The 12,723-nt window shown below is 42.2% G+C and overlaps 1 protein-coding gene across 1 annotated transcript in view; it reads left to right on the forward strand.

Annotated features, from left to right (window-relative positions):
- Positions 1 to 12,723, forward strand: part of TMEM132C (transmembrane protein 132C) — a 100,091-nt gene that overhangs the window by 67,208 nt on the left and 20,160 nt on the right. Inside the window, exon 4 of the mRNA XM_088135293.1 lies at positions 7,520 to 7,715. Coding sequence (XP_087991419.1) covers positions 7,520 to 7,715 — 196 coding nt within the window. The remainder of the gene's footprint in view (positions 1 to 7,519; positions 7,716 to 12,723) is intronic.

A 12,723-nucleotide genomic window follows, 5' to 3' on the forward strand; every position in this document is an offset into this window, starting at 1 on the left:
TTTGCTGTTTCTCTGAAAAACTTAGTTACATTCAGCTGAGATTAATTTTTCATTGTCCTCCAGTTAAGATGAGAATTGCTTACCCAGCTGCTGCCAATGGAAAACATTACATGCAGCTCCAGATCATAAAAATTGGATGTGGATAGGAACATCAAATGGATCTCTAAATTTTGGAGAACAGAGAGACTCTATTCCCCAGATGATGATGATGATGATGATGATGATGATCTTACTCTGATAAATCATCACATAAGACCAAGACTTTTTGATATCCAAGATGGAAGTCAAGAAGGGCTCAGTTCTACCAAAACTGGTTGGTCCAGTAGCTGAATCTTAATTTAACACTGATGAAAAGGCCATATTCTCTAAAGATTAGAGAAGCAGGTTGTTCCAAGAGGAAGAAAGCTCTGAGTGGCACATACAGATGGATCCTCTCATGTTTGCTAGTGCTAACAAGCCTCCCAGAATGGCAGTCTCACAGTGTCACATCACAGGGGTCAAATCTGGCTCCATATCTTGGCTGTACATCTGTTTTCTGGAGAGTAGAGTTGATACCTTAAGCCAATCATTAGAACATGAAAATATTTCTTAGAGGAATGTTTGGGTGAGTCAGTTCTTCAACTGTCAGAGCCTTCTGAGAAGCACAAAAGCAACCAACGACTGTGAGGGAAAGATGGTGGCCAAGAACAAGCCTTTGTTCAAGAACTGATTATGTTTTTGAGAGGTGGGGCCCCCTTTCAGCAAGTGCTTTGCTTCAGGGACATTTTGAGTGAGGTGGAGTAAAATTGTGAGGTCACACCATCGTCTACTTCTAAGAAATCAAACAGAGTCACCACACCAATTCATTTGTACCCATTTGAAGACCAGCCTGTCTTTTGGAATGGAGCATGCTGGCTTCTTAAAAACTTAAGCTTGATGCACATATTTATATGATGTTCTGTGAAATATTTTCCTCCAGATTAAAACCTATTTACCTTTACCAATGTTGCTTTCTCTTGGGCTTCCAAAACTGCCTAGATGAAGAACGTCCATTCAGAATGGCCTCTTCTACCACAGGATTCTAAAATGGGGAAGAATTTTGAAGACCATCTCAGTCCACTGCATTCTTGATAGATAGCTCCTCTGTTTAAAAGCTTTTAACAAACAAAGGGCATCTTCACTTACTGGGACACTTCCTTGGTCTGGACATCCAGTTGAGCCATCATATGTCTTAACCATGGTTTGGACAAAAAATAATCCAGAATGCCCTTGTTCCCATAGATGCCTCAGTCAAAACTAAAATTATATTCTAGCTTTGGGGCATGCATGAATATAGCTGCCACCAAAGAGTTTGTATCCTTCTCTATACTTCTTGTAATTCCGGTGCCCTGGTGGTCATATTTTGCAGATGTCTACTTATGTGGTTCCTGCCTAGAGGGAATCAGGTAGCTGTGGCTGGAAATTGAATACTGGATTAAGTAGACAAGCTCTTGCTTTTTAAGAACCTTGGCTGGGGGAGGGCGGGAAGGATGTGACAGCTGATCAATAGGCTAGGAAAAGCCAACCAATATTCTAGAAAAAGCAGCAAAATAGTGTTTCTTGTGCTTCAGGAGAAAATGAATTACCTCCTCGTAGAGATAAAGTTCATCCATCTTTCCATTCAACCTGTGCTTGTGGAAGGGCTTGTGAGTTGATGTTGTCTGAGCAGGCCGTCATGTTTCTGCTTTGACCTTCTGCAGAATTTAGTTTTGACTTAAATGTCAAGAAACTGTTCAGACCAGAGCTTTGGAGAAGTGCATCAAGGAAGGAATTGATAGATATCAGCAAGGAACTGCAGTTGTATTTTATTTTTATTTATTTATTTATTTTTGCCATGTGGGAGAGATCTGATCTTTGAAATTTGTTTTGGCTTTTTCCTTCCCTACATTTTCCCCAACTGCACCAGCCCCCACTCTCATGAGCTGTTTGGGATAGAGGAAGGGAGGATTCGCTGCTCTGAATTTGTTGTAAAAAGGAACTAGGTGGTCCATCCGCTAGAGTAGACTTTGTCATGCTGGTGATGTCAGCCTTGCAGGTAGTCCAGACAGGAAGCACACCCAGATGAACTAATTCTACTTTATTGTAAGATTACATTAACAGAATCTGGCAAGTCTGAAAGTACATTTCTCCCTCATCACCTTTACGGCCCAAGAAACACAGGAGGGTCCCTTCTGAGGCATTTTCCATGCCCCCATTGCTTCTGTGAGCTAAGCATCCTCTTATCCAACCGTTCCACTGATTGTGGCTCTTCGCCCTGTCTCCCAAGGTCATTCCCACATACCATTAAAGGTAACCTCCAGTTGAACTAGGATTACATATCTCCCCCTCTTCCCAGTCCCCCTGTTCAGCACATCTTCACGCTGAGGAAGCTGCATGGGAGAATTTAAAGAATAAGAATCTCATTTGGGTGGATCACTTTTCATACCCAATTTATGGAGCTGAGAGCTGGAAAGTTTAAGGATCATCCCCATGAAACTAATTGTAAGGTTTCCAGAGACTAAGCCTGAATCTCAGAAACAAAGGCTGGGTGGGAAGAGATGTTTTGCGAATCGAAGTATATACATAAGCAATAGTGAGCAAATCTGGAAAGCCTTGGAGGAAAACCATCAGAAATGAAGACTCCTAGAAGGGGGTAGAAGAGAGAGAGTTGAGTAGAGTTTAAACCCTCTGTGCATTCCTGCCTCTTCTCGGCGCCTCATTGAAATCCCCATTTTCAGCTGAGCTTGGGAAAAGGGTCCATTCCATTTACACCTCCAATATTCTCAGTTCTTTGACTTGTCGTAAATAACTTGGTCCTCCCTAGCAAAATAAGAAAGCATCAATAATTACCGAAACGGGAGGATGGGGAGGGAGGTGAGTCCTTCCCTGCACCATTAGAGAGTCAAAAAGTAAACAGGAGCCAGACAGTTAATTCAAATTCTGATCGATGAATTTCTATCCATCCTAGCCTCTGGTACTCTCTTGCATCTGTGCTGTCCTTAACATTTTTACATGGTTTGGAATATTGTTTCTTTTATTCTCCTATATAGCATTTTTATTGCTCAGCGCAGGGATATTGTAGGCAAAATCATTACAACAGTTCTAGCAATCCATTTGTCTCCCTGATTCTCTTTCTGTCTGCTTATCCATGAGCTGAGCCAAAATGCAAAGAGGGCCATTCAATTTTAACAATCTTGAGGAGTCCCAGGAGTGGAAAGTGACTTGTTTATCCTCTTTAAAGAGACAGCAGATGTGCACCAAAATGTTACTGATCCTTCCTTAATGTCTTCTGAATTCTCTGTTTTTGTCAAAGAACTATCAGCTGAGTCTAGCAAGGATGGTCTGTACTCTGATTTGGCTTCATAAATAGGCAAATGTTATTGGCCGACTTGCATCCTAATGAAGCCCAAACCAGCTGAGGGTCATACTTCCTGTTCTTGGGCTGCCGCTGTGTTCTTGTGCATAACAATTTTGTGGTGAAAAAAATCTCAGCAAAGGTACGTTTCATGGAATTTGCCAGCTAAAAGCATGCTTTTGGTAGCAAATAAGCTTGCTTATGATTCTAACTTTCCTAAATAACCATTCATCTCTCCATGAACCACCATGGTCAGTACAGGTCTAAGTGAAAGCTCAGCCTTGGCCTCCCTTTTTCTAAAATGGAAGCGTAGCCAAGAAGCATCATAGCAGCCAAATCTAAATTATAGCTTTTATTTATTCATTCATTAGATGTCTATCTAACCTTTACTCCGAGAGCTCAGTGTCATACATGACAAGCTCTGAGCGTCCGTTTTTCCTTTAAAACAGCCTTGTAAGTTGGGTTGGACTGAAAGAAAGTGACTGGCCCAACCAGCAAGAGGCTATTCCTGACCGTGGATTTGAACCTCCAACACCGTATCTACTATACCACACTGCCTCTCATAGGCCGTTTACTTCCCTCTTTCAGAACCAGCTCTCAGCTCAGACTTGAATGTATTTAGTGGCTTGGGGAATATTGCATTTAGTATTATTAGGGACTGGAATTCTGAGTTTGGGGTTGATCAAGCTGAGAATGTTTGTTCCAACCAGGCTGCTGTTGTATGTTAGAACTACATTATAGAGTTCTAAGTGGACGTTGTCTTATTTTCTGGACTGCCGAGGTTGAAATACACTTGTTCTTCTTCCACTGTTTTCAGTTTAGAACAGTGTTTCCATGGGTAAATAAGAAGGATGTGAAATTGCTTTGGGAAGGGGAAAAAAAGCTGTGTTGGCAAATACACACACACACACACACACTGAGAGAAATTCTTTCTTCCTAAAATACTCCACCTTTCAATACATGTTTTAGCAAAGTAATTTTCTGTGCTTAACAAATGAAAAGATGAGAGTTTCCCAACCTCTTCCTTCAGCACTGGGTGAAATCATTGCATATGTTTGGGAAGGAACTTCACTTACTTAACTTTGGCCTGGGCTAATCCACTGTTTGGAGCGTGGCCCTGAGAATGCCACTCAGGATGTGACCTGAAAGTGGTTTTGCATCTCTGACCTGTTGAAAGAATTAAAAGCATGATTGCAGCAGAAGAAGGAGAACCCTGCATTTCAGTAGAGATTCAAGGTCTATCTACCCATGTTGCAAAGGAAGGAAGAGGTAGACAATGGAAGACCATTGGGAGGGGAGGACCCCCATTTACACTGCAGGGAGCCCTTACCGAAAGGTGTTGCTATCTCCAAAATGCTAGCTACCTTCTTCTTTGCCCCCAAGTGAATAATTCTATTCCTAATATTAGACCATCCCCATCAAGCATCAAGGCAGGGCAGGGTAGAGTTTGGCTAAGATGGAAGTTCAGCACTTGGGCTGATTTCTCCAAGGGCAGAATCCATTTGCGGATTCTCGTCTCTCTTCGTGTTATAAATCTGAAACGGTGACAGTAAAATTGCAGGGCACCAGCAGGGCAGAAATGGATGAAATGTCATTGAAACAGGGGACTTGACAGGCTCCTGGCTGGAGCTCTCCAAGGTGCTGAACCAGCTTCTGCTGGTCTCCAAACAGTCCCCCCCCCCCAGCTTTTCAGTACCCACAATGTGCCATCCAGAACATGCCATAAGTTATGATGCACCAGATAGACATATTCAGACTGGTGTGCCTTGGATTAATTTGATTTTTATAGTTTTTAAGATGGACAATACCAACCATGAGTGGAAAAGAGAAAGTTGTACTTACAGTAGGGGTACAATTTACTTACTTACATGGCTGCCTATTTCAAATCATGATTCTAGGTGGCTTACCACATCCATTAAAGCGTAAAAATTTACAGAGGATTTTTGACTGATTGATTGATTACGTGCCATCAAGTCGTTTTCGACTCCTAGCGACCACACTGATAGATTTTCTCCAGAACGATCTATCCCTAATCTGTTCTTTCAGGTCTCCTTACAGAGGATTAGCAACTAGATTAGCAAACCAAGTGGGTGTTTGCACTGCCTTAAAAAGGTAAATCTTTATTATAGTAGACACAGGTAACCCAGCCCCACTTACTTTTTTTTTTTTTTAAGAGTATGAGGAATGGAACAGGAAGCTGGCTTCTTGAAAAGTAAAACACCAGCGTCTAGTGTAATGTTTGCTTGCAAAAATGCCTTGGGAACCCACCGTGGACCTTCGGTGGATTTAAAATCTGCAAGATGGCATCTGCAGTGTTGTGACTGGAACCCTTCCCCTAGTGTTGATGTATACAATGTCACTGCATGTACAAAAGGAGTGGGGTAAGGCTTCACTTGCAATGCTGCACCCACCATCTTTCAGATTTGTACCCCTTCTTGCCGATGTTACTGAGACCCATAGAATTCCAACCGGGATAGTCCAAAGCATCCAACTGGAGAAGTTCCATCACCTTCCCAGAAGCCATTTTGTGAAGTCACCTATCATGGGCTTCCAAAGGGGACCCTGACCTGAAGATGTTGTCTGAGACATGGCATAAGCTTGAGGGACAGAGATTCAGCTTCGTTAGAGATATTAATTTGTTTCAGGTTGGCAAAATTCCTTATCTACATACACAGGAAAAAAGGAAATGTAAAAATGGTGGCTTCTGTTTTTTTAAAGCCAATATTCTTCCCTGTGCATTCCTAAAGAGATTGTCTTCCTTAATTGTATCCATTTTCTGCAACTTTAAAGCCCTTAAAGTGTGGCTTTTTTCTGGCTCTTTTGTTTTCAACATTTGCAGCGAGAGAATGGCACATCAGGTGAATACTAAAGAGAGAGGCTGCTTCTCAAAGAAACAAAGAGGTGGTCCAGGAGTTAGGGTAGCTTCCATCTCAGAAAACCCACTGAGCTCCTTTCGTAAAAGTTTTAGGCCAACCTAGGAAGATTTGAAGAGAGCAAGAGGAAATGCGCAAAGATTTGAAGCCAGAAGGTTGAAGGGATTGGTTCCATCTTTCCTTTAAGCAGGAGAGAGCGCAAAATTTTCCAGTGCCGCCATTTTATACAGTTATCTGAACTATTCCATGTAAGCTGCACTGGTAAGCAATTAACATTTAGCGGACTAATGATCAATAAATGTCTGTGACAACAGCGGTGGCCTGAATTTTGTGGAACCTAGATGGCTTTTTATGTTCAGGATGCCATCTGCTCAGATAGGGCTTGCAATGTTCTTGTGCTCCTCAACTAGGTGCTGTTGGACCTTAGTAGGGAGTCCTGGAGATGGCCTGAATTGAATGATAGATTTTCAGACAAGGTGGGGACATTATGGGATTATGATGAACCCCCCCCCCACCATTTGCCTTTTCCTTTCCACTCCCCCCACCTATTTTATGGATGGCCCCAGAATGTGATCGAGAGGCATTGTCCTCACTCCAACATGTCTTCATGATGACATCACATCGCTGTGCATTATTGTGAAGTCAAATCAGAGCAAGAACAGAGCATTTGGTCTTCGATCTGGGTTAAAAACAAACAAACGCTACTGCCAGCTTTGAAATCCCTCATTACCAGGGACATTTGACACACACCTACTGAGCCGAAATTATGCAAAGTTAAAGGGTAAAGGTGAAGTCTCTTTCAAGTTGACCTTCAGTTCCATGGATTTCACGGATGCATTAATGTAGCTTATAGCCCAAATGCATGGGGGGGAGGTGACAGTTGCTTAGTTAATGATGGTGTCTCCTGTTAATTTTCTTTTTTCCCCCCAAGCTAATTGCTAGAAGAGGTACAGTTTCTCCAACTCACTATAACAGATTTAAACAGATAATTTTGCCTTCCTTTTAACTGGCACGGCCCCTTCTCCCCAGACATTTGACCTAAAAATCCCAATATTCAGACTTAATATTCACTATATACTCCATGTATTTATTTGTAAACGCCTAAAAACGATGCCATTTTTATTTGTTTAAAAACTTGATCCCATGTTATTTTTAATTTTTAATGTCCCTGTTTTTTCTTATCCAATTGTCCATTTATGACGTGTTGTTTCTACCCTGATGGTCTAGATTTTTTTAAATCACCCTTTGCCATCCTGTTTAGTCTAATACCTTTTCTCTGTTTCCTTCCATCCAGAAGCAATAATAATAATAATAATATGCTCAACGAAGTTGTGCGACTGAACTTTGAAATTGCCAGCTTCAGCAGCCTTTCAGGAACACAACCGATATCTTGGCAAGTGGAATATCCTCAAAAGAAAATAACAGAGATGGCCCTTTCTGAAATTTTCATTTGCCAAAAGGATCTAGTGGGGATCGTCCCATTAGCAATGGTAAGAGAGCCTGAATTTATATCCCTACAAGATTTCCAAAAGATCTATTTTTACCATTAAGTGCTCCTGTGTTGCTTTAGTGTGAACCATGCAATTCTGCAGTACTTTTTCTAAAAAAGCATTCTATCTATCCTTCAAGAAGTTTGGAGAGCAATGTCTTCCTAACATACTGGTGAGGTTGGTTGAAGAACGGTGTATTGGCTGAAGGTCACCCAGCAAACATTTCGGCAGACTGTGCACCTGATTAAATCTACCATTCTGATCATGATGGCATATTGAATGCTCCTATTCAACCAAGAGATGGCTTTAATACTACCTACTTTGAAATTTCAAATAAATTTGAAGTGCTGTTTTGTAGGTGGTTTTTCTTCCATCAGAGTCAAGATGAGACTGTGTGGTTCTGTTCAGAACTAGGACTGCACAGTCAGGGGTTCCATGAAATTTCAATCAAAAAGTCCTTTTGAAGGACCACGTTGGAGCAGATGGCTGTCTTTCTTTGTGAGATGCTCAAGGATAATTACTGTATGCAATTATTCTTCTTCCAACTGTTCTCCACAAAGTCACCTAGTAACTGACATCACACAGCATGCTAGACTGGGCAGAAGTGTGGTTGGGTAGTTGCATTTTGGCATGTTGTGAGAACCCAACTGTGGTTTCCATCCATTGTATGAATCAGGTCTTCCTGTTAAGCCATATTATGATTAGTCTGGGCGTAGTGTGGTTATATGAAGTCAACGATTATGTTTCTTGAAATCTAGTTGAAATGGATGAACTTCCATGGCTAAGGGTAGACTCAAAACTCACTGATCCAAATGCAACACCTTACTATTATGCATCCAGTTCATCTAAGGCTGGGCTTCTTCCCTACTGTTTTTCTTCAAGTAGCCAGGCAACAGATGGGCTATCAACATGCTACTAGGTAATTAACCAGTTTTATTCTTACGATGACGATACATACTGAAAGTGAGAACAAATGAAGGCCGCATGGTCAGATAGCTGGGGAAGGTGATCCTTGGGAGTAAAAAAAAGATTAACAGAAAGAGAGGTGCTTTGACACACATCCACACAAATGTCTGGGTAACCCTCCAAATATTTTTGGCTCAGCCCTCGTCAAAGAAAAGTAAAGCCAGTTCTGCGGAGTTGATGCTAATCAGAAACTAATAATAAGTCCTTCAGCTGGGAATGTTAACAGTATTTGGTGGTGCCTGGCCAATAAATTATAAATAGACTCCAGTGTATAGCCAGGTTGCCTCCTAATAATACACTCTGAATTGCCTTCTTAGTTGTGTGTGGGTCTGTTCTCTGCCAAGCCTTATCACCCTGGTTGGCACAGCCTGTAACACAACATGCTAATAGCATCAAGGTGAATAAAAAAGCCAATGCTTAGAAATTTAAAAAATAAAAAAATTGCTGGCAGGATCAGACAAGATAAAGAGAATGTTTGCTCTTCTTCTCTTTTGCTAACTCTGCAGGTCCAGCCAGCCACTTATTTTACTCTCATTATTTTTTAACTTCTTCGTTTGTAAGTTAATCTCCTGCCGAGCTGATTACCTGACAATTCCCTTGTTCAGAATTGCAGGGTGAGAAAACAGGAGCATCAAAGGAAAAGTTTGATGCTGCCATCTGCTAAGAAGTCCAAAACTGCTCTGCGAGTTTGAGAACTAAAAGGAGGGAAAGCAAATTCATGCCAATTTGGCATGAAAAAAAAAAGAGGAACCTAGTTCTGGAATCATCATCATCATCATCTTCATCATCTTCATCATCTTCATCATCATCATCATCCTCATTTCATTGAGAATGTCCTCTGAATCCAGGTGTAGATCTTTAGAAGTCTTCCTATGAAGTTGGTTTCCTGGTCTGGTCCATCTCCTAGGACTGATGGGATCACTCAGCATCTACCTAATGCTATGAAAAGACTTAGCTGCTTTAAAAAGCTGCAACCAAGTGCTCCCCTCGCACGCTGAAGCATCTTTTCCCCTCAGACCCTGAAGTGCCACACAGCTCTAGTCATCCACATCTCGCAAATGCCTTTACCAGATGGGAAGACCAAGAGGACGTGGTTCAAAGTTGTCACTTCGCTGCTCCCACGACAGAGTCATTGCTCACGTTCTGTCTTCTGATATCTGCCTGTCGTTCGTGCTGAAGAGAGAGCTTTAAATCAAGCTCGCATAAAAGCCCTGTGATGTTTTCGTAGCGTGCATGGGGAAAAGGAGGTGGCAAGAGCTAACCCAGCATACAAATGATTCAAACCATGTTTCTGAGGTCTCTGTCAATCTAGGGATCTGAGAGCCCTTTTTAACTGGCAGGCAAAGGAAGCAAACCTGCTTCTTCTCTCTTTCCACCATTCATAAGTTGGCCCATCAACCCAGTTCAACCCCTCTCCCCAGGTTTAATGGTTATGGATGCAGGAAAACATCTTACAGTGTGTGGAAGGAAAGCATTTTAAGAGGGTCGGGGGGAATCTAACCCAGTTAGCTTTCCCTTTTGGGAGCCGATCCCCATAATGCATTTTGAGGGACAACCTTCAGAGAGTTGCTAGATGATGAATGATAAACCAAGAAAGCAAGTGGGTCAAAGAAGGCATCAAATGACAAAATTAAGGTGACAGCCTTGTTGAGACCTGTCCATATTTATTTATTTACCTGTGGGAGGGTATTATGGTGGGAGGGGGAAAGAGAAGTCACTACGGAGGGCCGTGATAAGGGGGAAAAAACAGGGAATTTGTCACTCGCCATTTTTTACTTAGGGCCTTCCTGCCCACTAAAGTTCTTCCCTCGTTCACGGGTAGGATTTTTGTATGTTTTCTGTATTTTATTCCTTACCCTTTTTAGAAGCTCCTAAGTGCCTTAGCCTGGCTTTTCAACAGCCTGATCTTGTTTGAATGGTGACGAGAACTAATTGGGAAGTCTATATCTGTTTGGGTTCAGTTCGGCACGTCTTCAATCCAACCGTTGCCTCGTGAATTATTTAGAATGCACATTTATATAAAGCGCAACAATGGATATACAAAACTTTATCTTACATGCATGCTTGTGTGCAACATTTCCAAACAGAGACTTAATTATCTTCTGGGCAACAACCTGCCACATAAATACTCTCTTTCTTTTAAGCAGCCTTTTCCAAACATCAATTTTTGAAATTTCACAGAATCGCCAGAAATTCTGCTCTCAGATTCTAACTATACGTGTATATTAGCAAGATGCCAGATCCATACTGACTACTATCCATAAATGATGCAGAGGCCTGGGTTCATACAACACACCCAAATATAGCTAAGAAGCTCTATTTGCACAAAGACTGAGCTTTGGGGGGGTTTAACCTTGGTTAGTTGTTGTTTTTTTATAATGGCAGCCATGACCACATGGTCAATCTCACAATCACGGCCACCATCTTAATCTTGTTTTCCCCTTCCTTTGGACACCCTTCCTTGATCCAAGCACATAACATAGCCACTACCATCTCTTGTGGATAGCTTAAGTTGGTTTGCTTATTTATGGCTTAACATAATCAGATCCTAGCCATTTTGATTCACCCGCCGTAGTTTATGGTTTGGCATGATGTACCAACCCTGCCAACTTGGGGTGGTGGTGGTGGTTCAGGATTTATTCAGGAGCCTCTAGCTGAAAGCCACGTGTGAATCCAGCTTCCAAGTTGATCCACTGAAAGGAAACTGAAAAAAAAAATGTTTCAGTGGGTCTCTTCTTAGTATGACTAAGGTTAGGCCTGGTCTCTTATCTTCAAGAAACTAGTTTGGGTTGTCTTGGGAATGGGTGTTTTGGGGGGTTTCATGGAGCTCTGGGTCCAGCAGGGTTTGGAAATCCAATTCCACGTTATGCCCCGTTGCAATCAGGCCAAGTTACAACAGGCCAGTGTTGTCCAAACTTGGCCACTTTAAGATGAGTGGACTTCAACTCCCAGAAGTCCACTCATCTTAAAGTGGCCAAGTTTGGACAACACTGCAGTAGGGTCTTCATGGCTGCCCCACCACGATCGTGAGCCACCATAAGAGTACCCAAAAGGGAATGAAATGAAAAGGAGAAGACTGGCAGTGGGCTTTTTATTCTGCCAGCTTGCAAGCCCATCCTCCCCTCCCTGCTTGAACAGTGTTGATGTCCTTCAGCAGGATTTGTTGCCTCCCCAAACAAGAATAAATAATAGATGCTCTTCCATTACAATTTATTACACAAGTAAGTCTTCTGAAATCCTCTATTAGTGAAAAATGGCCACGCTGCAGTTTGGATGAACAGGCGTCTGTCGCAGAGCAAGCGACAAAAGGACGGCGGTGATTACTCGTTTTCAGAGATGTCCTCGGTCTTCCTAATAATTTGTGGCAAATAAATAAAATAAAACGGGAACTACTCCATTTTCTGCAAACGCTGAGCAGATAGAAACAATCCTTTTTCCAAACAGGAAGGGGGAGGTATATGGTGGCAGAAGAGACAATGTTGTTTAAGACCACAGCATTTTTTAAAATCAATTCCCTGCAAATAGAAAATCAGCACATCAAGAACTGAAATTCTAACCAGTTCTCTCTTTTGGTGCCTGAGGTCAATCAGACCCTCGGTCCCCCAAGGACCCCACTTCTTGCTCCACAATAGTTGTGCTCACACCAGAAGGTTAACAAGGTAAACCGGTGTTGCGCAAACCCAGTGATTTTTAGCTGCCGAAGAGCTTCTGCCGGAATTGAAACTGGGCAAAATCCATTGGAGTGAATGCAGATTGTTAGATTGGAATCGGTCTCATTGATAACGCTATATGTGAAAAGGATCTTGGAATTGTAGCTGATCACCAACTGAAAATGGTGTGTCTGTCCATCCATCATTTTGTCTGTCTGTCCATCTGCTCATCTGTCGGTCCGCCCGTCTGTTTCTCCATCCATCTGTCCTTCTGCTTGTCCATCTGCTTGTCCATCTGTCCATCCACCTATCCAACCATCTATCTGTCTGTCATCCGCCTGCCTAGCCATCCATCTATAGCTGTCTGTCCATTTGTTTGTCCGTCCTTCTGT

This window comes from Python bivittatus, unplaced genomic scaffold, assembly GCF_059951505.1.
Source record: "Python bivittatus isolate LINGU-HERP-01145 unplaced genomic scaffold, Pbiv_v1 ctg000100_np1212, whole genome shotgun sequence".
NCBI classification, from domain to species: domain Eukaryota; kingdom Metazoa; phylum Chordata; class Lepidosauria; order Squamata; family Pythonidae; genus Python; species Python bivittatus.